Below are 22,231 nucleotides of genomic sequence, written 5' to 3'. Positions count from 1 at the left end.
AAAAAAGATTTAAAAACCTTAATTCTGTTCAGTAATTATTCTAAATATACCTTTTCCCTTAACATTGTTTATAGTGGCATCTATAGACTAGTTCCTTAAAGTCTGCTTTAAATAATTTTAAGGCAGCAGAGAAAATACACAGATTCTGCTTTTCAAGCCCTACTGTTTCTAAGGCAACTGTGATTTTTGTTCTTAAAGATACTGGACCTTATGGAGTACAGATTAAATGTGTATCTCAAAACCAATGAATAAAACAATGCCAATCTTTTCACTATAATTAAAACCTCCAATGGCACTTGGAGTCTAGGTTCAGGAATATTACATCTGAATGAACGAAGAATTGCAAAATAGAGGCCTTGCCTTACATGTCCACTTACAGTCAGAGCCAAGTTTTGAAACCAGTTTTTAGTTTGCCATTAGTTAGGCCATACAGCTACAGTTTAAACTTCCGCCTGTTAAGTTCCTGAAACCAAAGAAACCTGGATCTCCGTCAACAAAACAAGTAAAGCTCCAGTGTGGCAATGGTGAACATTGAACAGTCTGCATGCACCAGAGGCTCCACTTAAAACTAGAGGTGAAATTAAGACAGGATGCGATTATTTTCCAAAAGCACTGATTTTATTTATACAGAGTCCTAACCACTTCAGCGGCAGGGCAGGAGTGGGAGAGGTTCCTTTTTCAATCCAGGGGCCTCCATAATGTTGGTCTGTTGTTACCGAACACACAGGCAAGTGGCGTCATGGATTTGGTAAACTAACTACAATGTTTAGTCTCTCTCTGCTAGAGCGACAAGGTGAGCATCAATCTCTGCTTCTGAAAGAATCCTGGAAGGCAAGGGGGGAAAACCCACAAGCATTTTACTTTTTGAAAACTTTTTATTATGTAAAATTGCAAACACACATGAAAGTAGAATGAACAGATAGTAATGAATTCCTGTGTACCTAACACCCAACTTTAACAATCAATCATTTATAGCTACTATTTAAAAAATCTGTTACTGCCCGGCTAGCTCGGTTGGCAGAGCAAAAGACTCTTAAAAAATTTGTTTACCCACCACTCATCCCTTTGGATTATTTTGGAAGACTTCCCAAATATTTTATCAACTTCATCTATACACAAAAATATTTATTTCTTTGATGTCAGATAAAAAATTAGGTCTTCTGAAAATAAGTCCTTTTAGTTGCAGCAATGATAGAAAATAATTAAGTTAAATATATAGCTAACTATACATAATCTATTCTATTTCAGCTCCTATGTCAAGAAGCCTTTACATCTTGTATAACTCAAGTTTCTATGAGCTAAGAGACAAGAAGGCACTTCATGATGAACAGATGGTATTTCCCCAAAGAAATCAAATGCTTGGCAACCTTTAATGTGACCTATTACTGCTGGACTTCTAAAGAGTCCAATTTGTCAAAGTGACATTTTTTAGTACAGACTGGAGCAATGTAAGTAGTTTATATGGTAGTTGTTGAAGCTTATGTTACATATTACAGTTATTATTTAAGCATACTTACTACTACTAAATTTATAAATGATACCAGAACTTTTTGAAGATAAGGTTCTTTGGCTTCTCACCTATTTAACTAACAGATGGAAATAAAAATGTTAAAAGCTATCAGAGGGTCGCAGAATAGAAAAAAGAACTTGCAGGTCCTTTAAGCGGGTCCTTTATAAATTGTTCCTGCTAGAATAGTACTGCCAAAACAAAATAAAACAACTATTTTCTACGGGGCGGGGAGGAGAGGATTCACAATTTTTTTTTTTTAATTCTATGAATTTTTCTTACTTCGCACATGTTTAAATCACTTACCTGCATGCAACAAAAAGAGTAAATTAGGAGAAAAAAAAAAGAGCATAGTAACAAGAAACTCTTCAAGCCCCAGTTAAGTTTAATGTACCACCTTTTCACCCCATCCCTAACCATGACCAAGTGTCTACATAACTGTGATCTAAGAGTAGATACAAATAATGCATCTATGCATTTAACCAAAGTATTTTTCATAAGCATATCCAGGTTCCTGGTAAGTAAACCACCGTGCAGGGCTCTGGAAGGATTAAGTGAGATGGTATACGTTAAGCACTCAGTACAGATCTGACTCATGGAAGCTATAAGGTTGATATGCGGGAGTTAGCCTCTTAGTAAGAATAGACAAGACAGCATCTGCAATTCAATTAGCTGTATTCAAAATTTGGGGTTTCCAAAGATCTCCAGATAGGGTCTGATGTAGATCAGTATTTCATACTGCTCTTTAGAGCTCCCCTTAACTAACCACTAAATAATCAAAGCTCCACCTCAAAAAACCAAAAACTACTACACTGGGAGATGAATTTCTATTGGCCTTAGGCTAAAAAAGGGAAAACACTTATGCTTACTTTACTCCTAACACAGAGAAGGTTATTTTATGTTACCTCTGATACAGATATAAAATCACTTTGAAATAAGAAGAAAAGCAGTTATGTCTGTCTTAAAGGGACCTCAAGTAAGTTTTAAAACAGATCTCTCAAGTACTGAAAAACTCTAAATGTAGTTCAAAAAAACGCTCCCCCAACCCCCACCCTGAGTTGTAGGACAAATGGACCCAAACACCTCTACCTTTCTAGGCTGTAATGTATCTCTTGGCAAACATCTTTAAGCACTTGGCCGACAATATAACTCACCTGAATTTAGGATTTTCAACTGTAACTACTCCAACTTCTATTTCTGAAGGTTTGAAATCAATTGATAGAACAGTAGATAGGCATGTAATTGCAGTCTGAAAAAAGTACCAACATTAGAATTGTATTTTTCAGAGACTCCAAGATATTCTCTGTCCAAGCTTATTCAAATCATGAGTTAACCACAAGCTATTCATTTTTGCTTCATGTTTCAGTGATACATTTCCAAAGCCACATGTTACTAACATATATGAGAAGAAACGTGCTTATATGAATTTTAGTGTTAAATGAAAGGGATCCATCAAACAAAACAGGATGATTTACACACGAGTCTGTTTGCTTGATGACTACAACATGCTGGGGACTATGCTAAGCACTTGAGGTGAGAAGGACGATAGGATAAACATGAATGATATAGTCTTCCTTCAAGGAAAATTTACAGCCGTAACAATTTAGGAATGTATTTAAGGGCTTTGTATCTGATGTGATTAATTACTTATGTAATTATGAACTGTAAGTAAAAAGGACCTTTTAGAAACATTTAAACAGGGCATAGTACCTCCCAGATGAGAACTAGCTTTATATCTCCTGTTAGTATAAATGAGATAATACTGCCAACCAAACATGAAAGTATTAGACAGCATTTTTCTTTTGTCATTTATCAGAATCATGTTGTTAGTCTTTAGAATGGCTGTATCTCAGCTCCTCCTTTCCAAAATGCACTAAAATTTCTCGGCAGTAAATAAGAGGCTTCTTTAGTCTAAGGTTACTAAATATTTGTATAAGAATTTTAGCTTGTTGTATCTATTTAAAATGTCCCAATTGTAATGAATAATCCCCTTAAGATCTCAGAGTTAAAGGAGCTCTACTTTTGCATCCCAGATAGAACTTCTCTGCCAAGTCATCCTATGAGCATATATTCTGTTACCCAGACGTTTGTTTCCCTGAGAATTTGATATGTGGCTGTTTTCCTTTTAGGGCCATAAGGGTAACGACTACTAAATTTTTTCACTTTTGCTACCAAGAAGCTTAAGCCCAATTTGAGTCATAACAATGCGGGTCTTAGGCCTTAGTCTTGATTCTTATTTTTAGTTCCATCTTCCCATTTTATATGTGTTTTGTTGAAAGCACTCTCAAATACATTACGAAATGAGATAAGGGATTAAGTGAATAAAAGCAATCCTCACTGTTCCCATGTCAGCTGACTGACACCAATTCTACTATGAAGCTGATAAACCTGGTTCATGTGATAAACCAGGAACAGCCTTTATAAACTTCAATTATACAATGATCTTCAAAAAAAGTCAGCTGCTTTTGGCTAACTTACTTCCACTGTCTGCTCAAATGTCCAATCAAATTTCTTCTTCACTTTTTTTTCAAGGAAGCTGGTTGACTCCGTTTGTTTAACTCCCGCTGCAGTGGCTTTAAACCCACAGTAGTAACCTGCAGGATCACACTTGTACACCTGAGGGCCTTGTTCTTCATCTATACCAATTAAAATCATACCTAAAAAGAAAGACCCTCATTAAATATCTTATACCTTTGTACAACACAATTTCTTCTCTCTTAGTATTGTCATAAAGTTGTTGTTGATTATTCTGGCCATCTACTTTAGGATATGTATTTTGCTTTAAAAAACTGATGAAATACAGGTTATTACTAAAGATAAATTAGGTAACCAAGAAATTTCCATTTCATCAAAGGTTTATCTCAGATGTTTTTAAAATCTGAACTATCACAAGTGTAATTTACAATTTTCTAATGCCTTGCTACTACCCAAAACATGTTTCTTTGATCTCTTGAGATATTACCAGTCAATAAACTTGGAAAGCATATTTTTCTAATATACTTTCTTTTAAAAAAAAATAATAGCATGTTAAATATTCTGCTGTAGGTTCACTTATTTTAGAACTTCACTATTTCTTTAATTTAGCTGGCTATGGAAGACTTTTTCTTTTTTTTTTAAGTTTAAGAGCTTAAGGTTCTTAAGAATTTAGGATTCTAGGGAACTAAAAGTGTATGGACTACACCTTGGGAATGCTGGCACCAAGTGAAATACAGAGGCTACTTCCTTATCTTCACACTGCCCACCTTTGATACTGCTGGTGTACATTCCCCTAGTGTCAAGAGAAATAAAATTTTAAATTCTGTACATACAGTTTTGTTATTAAATACCTAATCATGTTGTTATAATGACAGATAATTAAAACGAATACCACTACCAAACTTCTTTCTACTCAGCAAAGCAGGTAATAAAATATTTAAAAAATGGCTTAACACCTAAACCTCTTTTATATATGCCTAGTTTCATAGCGTGCTGCACTTCAGGGATACTGTGTTCTGTTTGTTTGTTTTGAAAACAAAGGTTTGTAACCACCCTGTGTTGAGCAAGTCTATTTTTCCAGTAGTGTTTGCTCACTTTGTGTCTGTGTCATGTTTTGGTAATTCCTGGAATATTTCAAACTTTTTCATTATCATTATATGTGTTATGGTGATCTATGATCAGTGATTACGACTTGCTGAAAGCTTAGATATACCAACATCTCTAACAATAAAATATTTTAAAATGAAGGTATGTACATTACTTTTTAGATATAACGCTATTGTACACTTAATAGATTATACCATAAACTTAACTTTTATATGAACTGGGAAACCAAAAAATTCATTTGACTCACTATATTGTGATATTAGCTTTACCGCAGTGGTCTGTACTGAACCTGCCATTATCTCCAAGGTATGCCTGTAGTGCCCTCTCTTTTAAGATTCAGTATTAACCAATTACTTTATTCACTTTTATAGATGCTTTATAGAGTCTACAATGAGGAATTTTCAACCTTGTTTAATTGATACACACTATGACAGTGATCAGGTATCTGTGTTTTATTCAAAGATCATGTCACTCTGTAATTTTCTTTACATGTTATACTTGCTATACACAAAGTACATGGCAACACAAAAGAAGTACCCACTTACTGCTTGGGGGGAACACACACTTCTCTACTTTGGGTCTTGCAAGATGAACAGGGTTTCACAGGTGGTTAAGGACACGAAGGGCAATCAAGGCACAGGGAACAACACATACAAAGGCATCAAGACAAGAAAGGCAATGGTACAGCCAGGTGATGACAAAAGACCCACATACTACTGGCACTTCAGGTGAGAAGGAAAGCAGGACATGCAAGAGGCTGCTTGGGAATAAACTATCAGGGGCCTTGCACGTCATATTAAGGAGTTTGGAATTAACACTGTATTTGACGAGGAATAGGTTTTTCTAGGGAGCAACAATACAAATTTGAGTTAAAAAAGATAACTATGTACCAACATGGAAGATCAGGAAAGAGTGAGTTGGGAGAGAAGAGACAAATAAATTAGGTGGCAAAGGGAAGAGATGAAGAGGGAACAGATATTTGGAGGTGAGGCTGGATGACTGAGGAAGATGACCAGGGAAGGGGAGTGAGCGCAGGAAAGAGACACTGAGGATGAAAGCAGGAAAACAGCAACAATTTCAAGTCTGAAGTATCTGCAGGATGTGGAGGGAGGGACTGGGATATTGCCAACGTGGCAGTGACTGGCTGTATACAGGTAGTAAACGAAAGCATGAACTCAAGGATGAGATCACCCAGACAGAGCCAAGAGGGAGAGAAGGAACACAGAGAAAATCTGGTGAGCAAAAACATCTGAAGGAAAAGCAGAAGAGGATGACAGTGAGAAAGAATATCACTGAATAAACTGAGGGAGCATTCTTATCTGAGAGTTAAAAAATGGGGTCAGATGTTGAAGAAAAGCTTTACACTGATTGCTTTAATTCTCATAAATGACACGACACAGAAACAAATGTGTTGAATTTTTTAGGCTAATGTATTACATGAAATCTAAAAGCAGTAAATCTCCTCTCTCTCCCAAGAGAATTTTACTTACTTTTAAGAAATGTAATGTATTCTAAAAATATGAATCACAGGAACATGTGTGTGAGCCTGATTCTTCAGGGTGGTCAAAATAAAAAAAAGAAAGCTACACAGTTAAGATGCCAATTTAGGCATTTCCACTGAAAGCATAATCTGGATTTGCAGTAAAACCTCCATTACAACGTCCAATATAACAGTGACTCAGATCTTTCAAATCACATACCCTTAAAAGAAATACTTTGGTAAAAAATCTAATAGCATCTAAAGCTTAAAAGATAATACCTAAAATACTATTGTGAAACCTACCCTTCATTGCTGATTTAGTATGAGTTCCTCAGCTTATATAATTTCCAAACCACAAGTTCAGGACCCAAGTGTTACTACAATAACTTAATTCATGTTCTCTAAAAAAAAAACCACCATGTAATTCATCAATTCTTTGGGAGTCGTCTTAGCATACTTACAACAACCAAGAGGCCTCATTTCAGCATTCTGTGTGTAGACCTGAGAAATATCAGCAATCCTTTTGCACAGCATGTCCACAGGAATCTCATAGCCATACTTGTATTTCCAATTAGCTGCCTCATAGCGTGCCCTCTGTACCTGGGATCTGCTGTCAGCTTAGAACATAAAAAACACAAATTTATTACTTTAGAGGAAAGAGTGAACCTCAAAATCAGGCAATTTTCAATTTTATACACACACACACACACACATATATATGTATGTATATGTATAAATATATATATGTATATATTTATATAAATACATAAAATCTCCACTGACTTGAGAGAAGCAGAAGTGGTCCACTCTGGCTTTTTCTATCACTACTGAATAGTCAATGACTCAGCAACACGTACATGACAAAAAAGGAAAACATTTTTAAAAGATGGAGTTCTACACATAGCACTGTACTTTCATGCTAAGCCCTTCAACAGCTGTCAGAATAGTTCCTGCAGGTGTCTAATAATCCCCAAAAGAACAAGTTTTAAGGAGAGAGAATAATGTTTCTTCTGATCTTTTCTGTAGGCTTTAATTTTCCCTTGATTTCAGAAAATAGAAACGCAAAGTAATTTCTGTAATTCTCATTCTCTTCTAATAGTGTCATTATTACCAGGTTTGAAATATACTTACATCTCCTTAAACTATTAACTATATATGAAATAAATGTCTATGACAGGGGCCTCAGCCCAGTTTCCCTGACAGCAATAGCAACAGAGATCTAAATTATAATACTTAAGATTTCAAAACAGCTTATAACACTGAATATACTGACATTAGCCTTGGAAGACTGCAAATCTACTCCTATTATCTGCAAATGAGGCACTACAGGAAGCCTTTTAAAAATTAATACAAAACTCAAAAATAATTTGAATAAAATAACAAATCTAAATAGAAATTGAGCCAATTACCTGTCATTCCTGTCATCACACAGCCAATGTTTTCAGTTATCTTGAATAAGTGAGTCACTGTGCTGGAATCCAATAATTTGTCCTAATGAACAAAATAAATCAAGATAACTTTTTTAAAAATCAGAGGTCTCTCCCTGTGCAGGGATAAAAAATACGACAAAATTATAAAAAAAATAATAAAATAATAAAAGAAATACTATAAAATTATAGTGATAAACTATATAATAAATGTTCTCTGTTCATTTTATAGATAAAACCAGTTTTTTTAAAAAGGCAGGGAGGAGACTCAGTCTTCCTTTTTTAGATGACAGGTTTCCTGTGGGCAAGAACTATAGCTCACCAAAGCCTGTTTCAAGGTCCCTGAAGACGAAAGATCTAGAATTCCCATTGTGCTTATAATCACACCACAAAGTTCAATATATTAACTGTCTACTCAGCTAAACCACCCACAGTTACTCAGTAGATACTTGTTGAATGAAACAGAAAAGCAGAGGCAAAGCAAGAATAGTAAGTGAATGTATAGAGGTAGTCATATACTTCCGTACAAACTTGTAAAAAACCCTTGCATTATATTCTGTAACAATTGGCTATCTTGGCAGTATTACTTACAGGTACTTTCTTCTGTGTGACAATTACTGCACAGTCTTTCCCTCTGACAGCTACCGATGTAAGGCCACCCTGGTTAATAGCCTTAAAAGCATATTCTGGAAAACAGAATTGTGTTTTTAAAAGGTGGAATAAATTATTAGATTCATGTAATGGCATAAAAGTGGTCATTAAAAACAATGAGCTAAAGCTGTATGATCTAACACAGAATGTTGTCCAAGACAAGCAAAGTCAAACTAATAATGATAATAATAAATCATAGTTAAACCAACTCCATTTTGTTCCATTTTAGTTTACTGTAATCATTTTCATCAGGCTAAAGTACCAAATTTCTAACAAAGAATTAACTTATCATGCCCTATCTTTATCAATTACATATTATCATTTTATTTTAAAGATTTTATTTATTTAACAGAGAGAGAGAGATTGCAAGTAGGCAGAGAGGCAGGCAGAGAGAGAGGGTGAAGCAGGCTTCCTGCTGAGCAGAGAGCCCGATTGCGGGGCTCGATCCCAGGACCCTGAGATCATGACCTGAGGTGAAGGCAGAGGCTTAACTCACTGAGCCACCGAGGTGCCCCACATCTTATCATTTTAAAAATCTGTTTTGTGGCCATTATTTCTACCAAGTCTGGTTTTCCTGAGTCAAATATAGTTGCTCTAAATTTTCAAGATTTACTACTGCTGTTAGTCTGACTATATGCAATTTTAACTGCTGTTAGATTGTTCTGCATTGTTTTTTTTCTCTCTACCAAGTTGAAATTTTCTGGATCATGGTTTTCCAATCTTCATGATACCTACAACGAGGATCCTTGAGTTTGTCTATGACAAGTGCAGCTTGTGCACTTCCAGCTGCTGTCAGACCATTCCCTAGGTTAGAACAGATGAATCAAAGTGGTAGCATGCAAACAAATGACTTTGGCACCATGCAGTTTGGCTGACAATGATTGCTTCTGGAGAGCAGAATTACAGACAAGACTACTCCTTTCTATGCTATGTATTTCTAGAATATTTAAATCTCATTTAAACATCTATTTTGTAATTATAAAGACAGCAGCAGAAATACATGCTCACTGTAGAAAACAGAGGGAATACAGAAGTTAATGTAAAAGAAAAAAATTACTCATAACTCCAATCATTATCTGCATTTTGACGTAATAGATATTTTTTAAATTCTGTCAAGTACTACTCTGGGCACTGGGTTTGAAGACTGGCCTCATCATCTCTTCAAAAAGCGAACTGGTAATGAGGATCAGCTGAAACAAAGATACTACCTATGCCAAAGAATTTCCTTTAATTGGAGCTATAATAAAAACCACTTATCAATTATTTCTAAGTAGCTATATTTTGAAGACAGAAAAGGAGAGTAAAACGACTCTAATGTAAGGGAAATCCTCAAATTTAGCTTAGATTTAACTAGGTTATAATAGCTTATTTTTACCATCCCATTACACCACAAATAACTTCTAAAATGCAATGTTTAAAAATGCTTCTCAGTTTTGTTTCTCATGTGGCCAAAAAGCTTCTACTAGATCAAACCTCCATAGCTAAAAACTCTAAACTCTAAACAAAACAACTACTTGAAGGCACCAGAGAGTGGCCAAAAGGAGGCAGATTCTAGAGGGGGAGACGATGGTTGGAGAAGGAAATGGCATGAAGTAAGTTTCCTGTTTTCATGGCTTACAACAGACAGAGTGTAAACCCTGGTTAGGGCTAAACACCCATAGAAAATTCAGTCTCTTTGGCATGCAGATAGAGAAAACAGTTTGGGGGTAACTACAGCTGCAGGAAAATAAGGGAAAGAAAGGAGAGAGCCAGAGAAGGAGAGCCCCAACCTATGTATGTTACCCAAATCTCTGGGTGATTCCATAACCACACATGCACAAGACAGACTCCAAGCAGCTTAGCTAAAGATAAAAGAAAGTGAGATTTGAATTGCCAGCCAAATTTGACTGCTAGAACAAATCAACATTCTTTGGAGGAATATAACAGAATCCAAGCCAACAACTTCATTAAATATTAAAGGACAAAATACTCTAGTTAAAAGCAGAAACTGTCAGAATGGATAATAAAGCAAGACTCAAACATACCGTATCTATCACAGAGACAGTTTAATAAACAGTAAGCATCAGGAAGTTGAAGGGACCATACTAATCAGACAACATACAGACTTCAAAGCAATATATCAGAGATAAACAAGGGCATTTCAAAAGTAGAAAAATCAATTCATAAGGAAGCTATAACAATCACAAATGTATGTGCACCTTATAAAAGTACTTCAAAATACATAAAAGGAAAATTGACAAAATTAAAAAGACAAATGGCAAAACCCATCCAGTTAAAGATTTTAACACCACCATACAAGTGAAACAGACATAGACACACACACACACACACACAAAGCAGACAAACACTATATGGACCACACTATCAAGTGCCTCGACCTCACTGCTATCTACAGACTACTACCGATGACAACTGAAGAATACACATGCACATGGTGTAATACAAATGCACACAGTACCTTTACTAAGAGCGTATATTAGAGGACATAAAAACAAGTCTCAATAAATTTTAAAGTACTGAAATACCTAAATATTTGAAATTTTAAAAACACTTTTCTAAGTAATCCATGGATCAAAGAAATAATCATAAGGGAAATTTAAAAATATTTTGAACTGACTGATAAAAATATATTACGATTTGTAGGATGCAGCTAAAAGAAGGAATTTTATGGCAATGGTGGACAGACCCTAAGGTGGTCTGCTCTCTACAATCCCTGCCTCCTGGTGTTCACACCTTTGTGTAATCCCCTCTTCCTGAGTGTGGACAGGACCTGTAACTTGCTTCTGACAATGAATATGGCAAAGATGATGGGATATCATTATCCTGATTACATTATAGAAGACTGCCTTAAAAACAAAAGCAGTACGTTATCTTCCATACCATGATATTTCTCCTACCATCATCTTTTTCTAACATATTGTTGTTTGTCTTACAAAGGTAATAAATGTCTGTCCCAAATGAATAAATATGCAAAAATTTTAAAATAAAAATATTTACCTAATAGTTTATGCTTTTGAGAAAACCCAAACTAATTCCAATTCCCTCATAAATATAAGTGAAACGTAGGCAGATAGCGCTGGATCTAAAATATTATCAGAGGTAACAAGTACGGCATTTATAGATATTAAGTGAACTTACAAACTGACTTATCTGTGAAATGAGTCTAATTTCAGTCCTTAACTGTACTTGTATGTGCCTCATTTATCAATAAAACTACATATATATAAAAAAACTATCTTGGGACACCTGGGTGGCTCAGTTGGTTGAGCGACTGCCTTCAGCTCAGGTCATGATCACAGCGTCCTAGGACTGAGTCCCACATCAGGCTCCTTGCTCAGCACGGAGCCTGCTTCTTGCTCGGCAGGGAGCCTGCTTCTCCCCTGGCAGGGAGCCTACTTCTCCCTCTGCCTCTGCCTACCACTCTGTCTGCCTGTGCTCGCGCGCACGCTCTCTCTCTCTAATAAATAAATAAAAAAAATCTTAAAAAAAAAAAAAAAAAGACTGTCTTGATAGCAGACTAACTCTAGAGATTCCTCTTACTGGCTCGCTAAGTGGCTGGATGGCAAGGAATCATAAGTCTTCCAGGGAATAGCCAGCAAGCAGCTGGGGCCCTTGGTTCCATACTGGAAGGAAATGAATTCTGCCAAAATCCTCAGTAAGATTGAAAGCAAAGTCTTCTCCAGTTGAGCCTCCAGATGGGAACACAACCTGGACAACACTGTTACAGCCTTAGGATATTCTAAGCAGACTATTCCTGACCGACAGAAATTGCTGGAGTTAAAAATGTATGTTATTTTTACCAGCTGTTTGTAGTAATTTTTACGCATCATAGAAAACTAATATGCTAGCCTTGTTTACATTAGAAAAGGTCAAAAATCAAGCAGCTAAGCCTCTAAAAAGTTTAGTGAAAGGTAAAATAAACCCAAATTTGAAAAAAGCAATAACAAAGATCAGAAATCAATGAAATAAAAAGAGGAAGACAGGAAAGTAAAAAATTGATTATTTGAACAAAAACAACAAACTTGAGATGGGGAGATTATCCCAGTGGGTCCCAAATGCAATCATATGTATCCTTATACAAGAAATGGAGAGGGAGATTTTACGCAGAGAAGGTACTGTGAAGAGGGAGCAGAGATTTGAAGATGCTGGTCTTGATGATCAGAGTCATGCAGTCCCAATCCAAGGAAGCTAGTAGCCTCCAGAAGTGGAGAAGGCAAGGAATATATTTTCCTAAGGTCCTTCCTAACACCTTGATTTTGGTCCAGGGAAACTGATTTTAGAAGAGAATATATTTCCTTTTTAGCCACCAAATGTGGTAATTTGTTACAACAGCCACAGGAAACTAATACGCGCCCCCCCCCCCCACCGCCCCCGCCAAACTAATCAGGAAAATAAGAGAATACAAATTGCTAGTACTGGGAATAAAAAAAGGGGGCTATCATTATAGACATTATAGAGATAAGGCAATATTAAGAATAGTCATTTATATACAGATGATTCTTTTATCTAGGTCACTATCCTTGATCTTGCCTAATTTCAGCACCACATTTCCAAATGCTTGCTGTTATTACCCAATTGCTCAGATCATGATTTTGGCCCAAGAAAAAATCCACCTGTGGCTGTAGAGGGATATTAGTTTGCAACATTGACCAACTCTCCTCTTACATTATATTTTTTGTAAACAGACCTGCTCTTTCCCATACCAACATCTTTTCTTCTTTATGTGCTGCCTGAAGTGCCCTCTCACTCTTATCTCAACTTAACCAGAGCTTGCCCTTCCTCCTCAAGCCTCTTCCAGCTCCCATGGATTCTTTCTGATTATCCCAGATGAGATTCTTCAAACCCTTCTCTGAATTTCTATAGCATTTCCTATTTCCCTGAAGTGTGTATTTTGCCCCTTCACATCTAGACTAGATAGTGAAATAAAACCAAGGAACCAAGGAAATTTAAAATTACATTTGCAACCAATAAATACTAATCAAAGGTTGGCCATAGGCCCAATTCAGCTTACTAAAGTTGGTTTAAAATGCAGGGTTTTTCTAGGAAGGTTTTAAAAATTAGATTAAAAAAAAATCTGGACTTAGTTTTCCTCAGGAAAAAAAATTCGGGTAACACTTGACCCTCATTCCTTTTTCTTTTTTTTTTTTTTTAAGATTTGTTTGTTTATTTTAGAGAGAGAGAGACAGAGCGTGCATATGCGCGCAAGTGCACACAAGCTGGGAGGAAGGGGCAGAGGGAGAGGGAGAGGGAAGAGAAGCCGACTCCCTGCTGAATACGGATGCTATTCAGGGATCATCTCATGACCCTGAGATCATGAAGACCTGAGCCAAAACCAAGTCAGACGCTCATCCGACTGAACCACCCAGGTGCCGGGACCCTCATCCTTACATAGCGAACATCACCTCGGGCTGACACATGCTTTGCAGTTTTTCAGTTTCCACCACTCCTTGGCATATCTCAGCCTCTTTCACTCACTAACAATACTTATCTAATCTGCTTAAATAATGCAAAAGATTTTTTAAAAATGCAGAAGATAAAAGTCATGAGACAGAACTACCCCCATCACCACATAATAAAATTTTGTCCCACAAAATAAAAAATATTTTACATATAAAAAATACTTCTCAGTAGAGAATACAGCTGTGAATTTGCCAGGATTCAGCAAAGGAGTCCTCTACCTCCCTCTCTATATAGATTTGTGCTCTCAAATAAAATAGTCATCAGTCACATGTAGCTAATGAGCACTTGAAATGTACCGAATGCAACTGAGGAACTGAATTTTTAAAGTTCTTAGTTAAGAATTATCTTTCCTACTGTTCATCTCCTACTTCTCTGAACTTCCCTTCTCAGTCCCCTTCACCGCTTTTACCTCCTCAGCCAAGTCCTTAAATACTGGTATTCCCCAGGATTCTATCATTTCTCCCTATTCCGGGATAATTTTATCCTATATAATCATGACTAACTGTGTCATCTTTAGCTATGTACCCACAGTTGCAAATGACTACTTCTCCCACAGGCATTTCTGAAAATTACTCTTCTATAAACCTGCAACTTTAAAGTCTTTATCTCAAATAATAGTTTCACTAACCACTTGAGCTACAAACCTGGGTACCATCCTTGACTCTTTCTCTTCTCCCTCAAAAGAAAAATGTTCATTCATACCTAGGATTTGCTTTAAAATACTCTTAACAGAGAGGGGGCAAATGTATGGGAAAGAGAATAAAGAGAAAACAAGACTGACAAAATGTTCACAACTGATGAAGCTGGGCGATGGGTTGGTTTATGAGGGTCATCATACTATTCTACGTACTTTTGCTTCGAATTTTCCATAGTCAAAATTTAAAAAATAAAACTCAAGAGTCTCCTCCACCCTTTCTCAGTACCTTAGTTCACTCATTAGGGATTATGGAACAAGTCTCTCCTAATTGGTCTTCCTGTCATCAGTCCCTTTCTACTCGAATTCTACTCAACTTTCCTGCTATCCTACTTACTAATCTTGTTGTTGTTCTTCCAGCTATGTCCAAAACTCAAGTTGCAAAGTCCAAACTCTACCATGGCACCCACATCTCTTCAAAACTTGCTATAATCTGCTCTTCCAGTCACTGCCCATGCTTCGGCTATCCTGACTGACCTATGCACTGGTTTCCCCCAGACCTGTCTAATCAATTCACCTTCTTTGAGGAATCTTTCTTGGCTGTGTCACTTTTTTTTTTTTTTTTTTGAGTAATCTCTATACTCAACATGGGACTCAAACCCATATCCCTGAGATCAAGAGCCACATGTCCCCATGACTGAGCCAGCCAAGTACCCCATGTGTCACTTTCCATAGTAACCTTCTTGTATTATTCTAGTACTCACCATCTGTGTTGTAATTTTCAATAAAATTTTATATAAAAAAATCCCCATTATAACATTACCACCATAAAGTATTTTTAATAATTTCCAGAAAAAAGGAAGCTGCTGGAGTAAAAAATCTCGAGACAACATAATAACGAGAGTATCTTCTAAAGAAACACTGGTAGGGTAAGAATAGGACAGTTTACAGCAGAGGTGCGCATGAAGGCCAATTTAAAAAAAAAACAGAATAGTGTAAGGAGAGCATTTAAAAGGCGTATTTGTTTTTTAAAACCAGAATTCAAATGTGAGAAATATTAGACACTTTATTTCCATCACTAAAGACTGGAGTTTTGGGGGTTTTGGGTAAAATTTCAGAAACTTACAAACCAGCAAACACTATTACATTAATCTCTGTAATCTGCTCTTGAATGTCCAAAATTATGCAAGACAATGATAACCGATAGACCATTTCCCATGTTTTAAATGGAATAAGTCATAATGAATTATACTCAATCCCAAGCCTCCAATTCCTTAAACTGTAACTTAAATACATAGTAAAAACCTATTTGTAAGTATTAAGTTGAAACATGAAACAGCCATTTTATAGATTAAAAAAAAGTCAAACATCAGCAGTTTCATATGGTTCAGCCTAATACTAAATCAGTAGGTTAGAATGTTCACTGCCTCTCTGACCACAAACAAAATGGTATGTAAATCACTGTTTTGTATAGAGACTTTTCTTTCCCAGTAACCTCTTATTCACTTTGCTTGTTTATTCACTTTGTCTCTTTCCTTATACTTTTCCCCAACACTTTCCCAACTTTTCTGGGAGTCACTTGTGTAACACTAGGAAAAAAAAACGGGGGCTCAATATAAAAGATATTGAGACAAAAATGTTGAGGACAAGCACAATGCCAGACATTGGCTCATAGTACGATCTGCACATCACAGCAGGGATGCACAACCCCTTACAGACACCGGCTTTGCAAGGCCTCTACAGGTGATTCTGAGGTTCTGCCATTATAAGACTAAGATTTTCCCCGCCCATAATTTTGTTTGGAATGCTATACTAAGTTTTGGAAGATAAACATCCCCCCCCTCACTAAACTTAAGGTGAAAAATAAAAATGAATTGAGAGATCTATACATTCTATGAAGTTTGGTTATTAAAAAGAACCAGGGTTGTTCTACTGGGGCAAGGCAGGTATTCTACAGAACATGTCTGTATTTAATTTCAAAGCTTCATGCTAGAAACTTTTTGTTATTAAGATTTTTGGAAGCTGTTTATTCTTAGGTCTTTCCCTAACCTTGTAACCTAAATGGAAAGTGTATCTCATTTCACAGTGCCACCTAATGTTACCCTCTCTAAAACCATGATCTAGGGGCACTTGGATGGCTCAGTCGGTTAAGTGTCTGACTCTGGGTTTTGGCTCAGGTCATGATCTCAGGGTTGCGAGATCAAGTCCCACAACAGGCCCTGTGCTCAGTGCAGAGTCTGCTTGAGATTCTCTATCTCTGCCCTGCCCCCTGCTCATGGGCTCTAATAAATAAAATCTTAAAAAACAAAAACACCCTCATCTTTAAGCAGGTGGGTCATTAGAAATTCTGGCACTGGCATGGTGATGAGGGATGAATATGAGATTTGAAAACAGCAGTGTTTGATCTCATTACTTTTTTGTGTAGCTACAATACGTATGTATTTATGTTTATGCACATATTTTTAAATTAATTTCAAATCAAAGAGGGCATGAGAAGTATGGGTTCAGAAATACTTTAAAACTTTTTTTTTTAAGATTTTATTTATTTGACAGAGATCACAAGTAGGCAGAGAGGCAGGCAGAGAGAGAGAGGGAAGCAGGCTCTCTGCTGAGTAGAGAGCCCGATTCGGGGCTCGATCCCAGGACCCTGAGATCGACCTGAGCCGAAGGCAGAGGCTTTAACCCACTGAGCCACCCAAGTGCCCCTTAAAACTATTTTTTTAATAGCAAAAGATACAAACAGTAGGTAATTCTCAATCCATTTATTTATAGAACTCTTGATTCCATTTCTATCAGCCACTGAGCCCTTACTATGTGACAGATACTGTTCTAAGCACATCTATTAAGTCATTAAATTCTTAGAGGCCTGTCAGCCCCAGTATTTTTATTTTACAAATGAAAAGTTCTCATAGTTGGTGTGAAGCAGGACCTGAACCCAGGAATCCTAGCTTCGATACCAATGCCAGATTGGTATTTCTAGATTAGAAAACTGTCCTCTCCAATCTATTTCTACTGGTCCATTTCTTTCCTGTTCCTTATCAGTATGCTCCCTCAGACACAACTAGGCAATGCTCAGATCCACCAGGCAGGCAAATTAAAGTGCCACTCCTCTCCCCTTTCTTGCCAGACCTATCCAGCAAAGGATCAGCAAGCAGAAGAGAAAAGCCTGAAAGTAATCAGGTTTATTTTGTCCCACCTGGGCCTTAGTTTCCCAACTGATACCTTGGGTAATTTCTGAAGTTAGATTTTAAAGCTAGGTGCTCTATGTATAGCTCTACAGTTTTTTCTACACACATACACAGACACCCCTTGAATACACCCATTAAAAGAAATTTTTCCATAGTTACTAAAGAGTATAAATGACAATAAAAAATCTTTCTCTTACTCCCTGGGAGCAAACACTGTTTGTTTATAATTATGGTTAGCATCGTAACTTTAAATTTAAACTTTTTTGATTTATCAACGTTAGATTACATTTATCTTTTGAGTACCAACTATGGAAGATGAGGGGCATACACTCACCCTCCCATTAATCTTTCCTTCCCTGTTATCTCATTTTTGCTATATTATTTTCCCATTATTAAGTTAACAATTTGCACTCATACTTCCTATGTGCTTTGTCTTTGGTGGATTCTAAAGTTTATAAACTCATAACAGCATTTACAGTATTATCAACATGTACAAATATTTCACTAGAGAACCAAGCATGGATGGACCATAAAGAAGGAAATACCCCATGTCTACAAAGCTACCAATCTAATAGATCCAGGAAAAAATAAAAGGCGCCAAAAAATCAAACAGGCATCTAATAACATTTACTGATCACTTAGTACTGTACTAAGCACTCTACATTTATCGTCGTATTTAATCCCCAAAACCACCACATTAAAAGGAATCATTAACCCAACTTTGTAAACAGAAACTAAGGCTAATGTTATTTATCACTTGCTCAAGTTGGCTAGTACGGAACATGCAGGGATCTGAATCCAGGTATGGCTCCAGGGCCTGAACGCTTCACCACTGTACTGCTTGTTCATACTAACTATTCTTTCACTTTCCTTTTCCTAGCAATGTCTAATTAGTGCCCTGATAGCAGAGACAATGTGTTATTCAACAAGGCAGAACTGAAAAATCATCCTGTCTATATATTAACCTTGTTTGGACCACACGTTTTATTCCAAATTTTAAAAAAATTATTTAACTGACACTATATCCAGTCTTTCTACTCACCAAAATCTGGGAAGCGTTAAAGACTGCTTTATGGCTGGATTTCACAATATGGTTTAGAAAAGCAAAATGCAGGTCTGACTTTTCCTGTTCATACATTAAAAACCACAATATAGAACATTCAAAGCAGAGACCCAACATAGAAAAATTCTTTAAAACTCGGGAAAGAAACTAAAAATGAAATTTTCTTGAGGATACAGTTATCACCTCTCTTGTTTGATCCTATTTTTCAATTGGGGATGAGTTAAAAGGGTTACTGAATTACCCTTGTTTTTTGCTACATTATATACTGTATGTAGCCATATACTGGATAAGTTCCATTCTAAGTTATCTTTAACTCTATTTCTAAAGTTTACAGGTAAAGAGAACCTCATTTATATGCCAACTCTCTCCTTATGATTTCCAAGCACAAATGAAATAACTGTCCTCTCCAAAGCAGTGAGGTGCTAAACTCACTCAAAAATCAAAGGATCACGGGGCTAGATATACATCAGATTCTCCAGATGCTACATTCTCTATGGCAAAAGGTTAAAGATTGGGGTTATAATTATAATCTAAACCCTGACACCACTTCGATCCAGCACACCACACTGTTACACTGAATGAATGATAGCTACTTTAGGGTTTATTTCCACTAAAGCTGTTCTGCAGAAAACAGCTAGTTCACCGTACCTCACCTACAATTCAGAACCAGCTTTTAAACTGCTTAGAAACATTCAGATGTGGGTTAAAAGGGGATGCTAGTTTCTCTAGAACTGACAACCATTCATTCTATCTGCCAGTTTTCCAAAGATGTCCTGAACACTGTAGACACTTGTAATCTGACACTTTTTATTTTTCTTTTTATTCGTTTATTTACATTATCTGTCACTCCCTTTCAGCTGTGCGCTTCAGTACAGGAGAGAGTGTGACATCTCTGCATCCCCTAGGACCAGCACAGCGTCTGGCACATAAAAGGTTCTAAATGCCAGTGCACAGTTAACTAGGATAAGGAAGTGCATGTTGCAAACAAAGGAAAACGGAGATGAGCGTTTCAATGGCAAGGTTAAGGAACCAATTATCCTTAAGAGAAGTACGGACGTTGGGCCCACCCAGGCCAAACTGTAAAAAGTGAACAGGCGTCAGGAAGCTAGAGAAAGCAACTGCAGTCCTACCTTCCTTAACTCTTTATTGTGTCCAGGAGGTGCAGACGCTCACCCTGAAGAGCCCGAGGCCTTCAGCCACCCGGGCCCGGATCCCTCCTCCAGACAGGGGTGGGAACACCACGGGATTGGACCCAGCCTCGGCCTTTCTCCCGTCCCAGCTCCGGCCATGCCTCAGCCCGCGGACTACACTCCGGCCGCGTCTGCCTGCTCCAGGCCATACCATGACAGAGCAATTCGAGTGGACCAAAGGCAGACTCGGTTCACTCACCTACTTGGTAGAGCCGGCCCTCGGGTGAAAAAATGGTAATGTGGCGGTCAAAACCAGCGCTGGAACCACGGGACATTTTGGCGCACCCACCACTTCAAGCACTGTCTCTGAGCTCCGTAGCTCCCGCACCAGGCGTACAAATCCCCCCGGAAGTTACAACGACTGCTTCCGGGGCACCGGCTGCCTACATCCGCTCTTGCGCGCCGAGCTCACGACTCTAGCGTCGGTTCAGGCGCGGAGAGAGCTCCGAGGCCCCACCCCTCACTGGGGGTGGGGAGAGTAGGGGAGGCCTTCGGTGTGCGCCTGCGCCAGTCCCACGGCTGGGCGCGCTGCAGATACCAGGTGGATCTCTGGTAGTGGCGGTTTGGAGCTTTCTTTTCATCTGGAAAGTGAATTGGCCGTAGCAAGGACGAAAAAGCTTTCTGAGGGCCCAGAGTAGTGACCTGTCTGCCGGTGGGACTTAAATGGATGGTGTATTTAAGTCCGTTAGTTTTGAAACGTGTATATCCAGCCTGTGTCTAGATTGCTGGCGCTGTTCCTAATCTGTACCCACCCACTTTCCTTCCTACTACAGGGAAAAATGGGTTGCAGCCGCTGCGACAGTAACCGTTTACTTTAGGTACAGAAGGGAGCGGGTTCTGGAAAGAGCAGAATTTTCTGGCCAGGCAAGGTCCTTTTGACCAGCAACCCTAAGTTTGGGTTAGAGGCGGACCAGGAAATACAGGAGTAATGGAGGAATCACGAGGTTAAGTTGCCTTGATTGAAACTGAAGAACAGAAAGGACAGGGCGTATAGCAGGCTGTTGTTGAATAAACTGATGTAATTCCAAGCGAACTGGGTAGCTCTGGGAGAACAGCAGATGGCCTTAGAACAGCAGGTGGCCTTGTAAAATTGTGCCTATTTTGACTTCTCCCGCAAGCGCACCCCTATTTAACCAATACAAAATGCAAAACATGACGTTAGGCTAGTATTGTTCCGCCCTCCACCGCCCCCCCCCCCCAATAATTTGTGCACTAGAAAATCAGGTTATGCCAAGGTTTCTGGCACTTTAAGTGTCTGCTGTAAGTAATACTAAAGTAGGGATTCCTACCTCCTTAATGTATTTTCCCCTAAACTCACTTTGCATTTAAAGGAAAAAATGTATAAGAACCTCTCGAGGAGTTTCTTAAGGAAGCTTCAATTCTCAAGAATGTTCTTTAAAGATAAACTTCTATTTTATTAACCTGAAAAAAATCCAAAACTGAAACATGATTAAGAAAATACTAAATGCAAACAGCATCTCTGGCACACAGGGTACTTTCCAGCTCTGGCTGATTTCCAAGTGCACTGATAAAAGCTGTCCCTTGCTTCTGGTTCAGGTCCCTACCCTCAGGACCGACTCCTCCTGACCTTTTCAGTGCTTTTTTCCCCCTCACACTCTGAGTAATCTTAGTGTACTGTAACTCCCAAACTGCCTGAATAGTCGTAAAGAGTTCTCTGCAAGGCTGCTAAGGAGGGTGAACTCAAGTCCCACAGGTGCCCTCTATGTTGATGTCTCCCAAACCTAGGTCTCTAGCTGAACCCTTCTCTGGAGTGCAGTTTCTCTCCATCTCTCTTTTTAAGATTTATTTATTGGAGAGAGAGAGAGAGAGAATGTGGGAGGAGGGGCAGGGGGAGAACGGGAATCCCAAGCAAACACCCTGCTGAGGGAGGAGCGGGACTCAGGGCTCCATCCCAGAACCCCAGAAACCTTAGCCAAAATCAAAAGTTGGATGTTCAACCGACCGAGACACCTAGGCGCCCCATGGAGCACAGTCTTACGTAATTGCCTGTGGGGTGTTTTTTACACTGAGACACGTAGTACCTTAAAA

The 22,231-nt window shown here is 38.0% G+C and overlaps 1 protein-coding gene across 1 annotated transcript; it reads right to left on the bottom strand.

Moving 5' to 3' along the window:
* Window positions 1-599: 599 nt before the first annotated feature.
* On the bottom strand, window positions 600-20,586 carry PSMA6 (proteasome 20S subunit alpha 6). The gene is made up of 7 exons (XM_080809081.1): window positions 20,382-20,586; window positions 8,588-8,682; window positions 7,979-8,060; window positions 7,031-7,186; window positions 3,986-4,164; window positions 2,662-2,756; window positions 600-824 (listed from the first exon to the last, which is right to left on the bottom strand). Exons 1-7 carry the CDS (start codon window positions 20,455-20,457, stop codon window positions 767-769), a joined length of 741 nt encoding a protein of 246 aa, XP_080665207.1. The 5' UTR covers window positions 20,458-20,586; the 3' UTR covers window positions 600-766.
* Between the last annotated feature and the right edge of the window lie 1,645 nt (window positions 20,587-22,231).

Source organism: Martes martes (assembly GCF_963455335.1).
Source record: "Martes martes genome assembly, chromosome: 7".
Taxonomy (NCBI): domain Eukaryota; kingdom Metazoa; phylum Chordata; class Mammalia; order Carnivora; family Mustelidae; genus Martes; species Martes martes.
The sequence above is the reverse complement of the archived record's forward strand: the minus strand, read 5'-3'. Positions and strand labels throughout refer to the sequence as shown.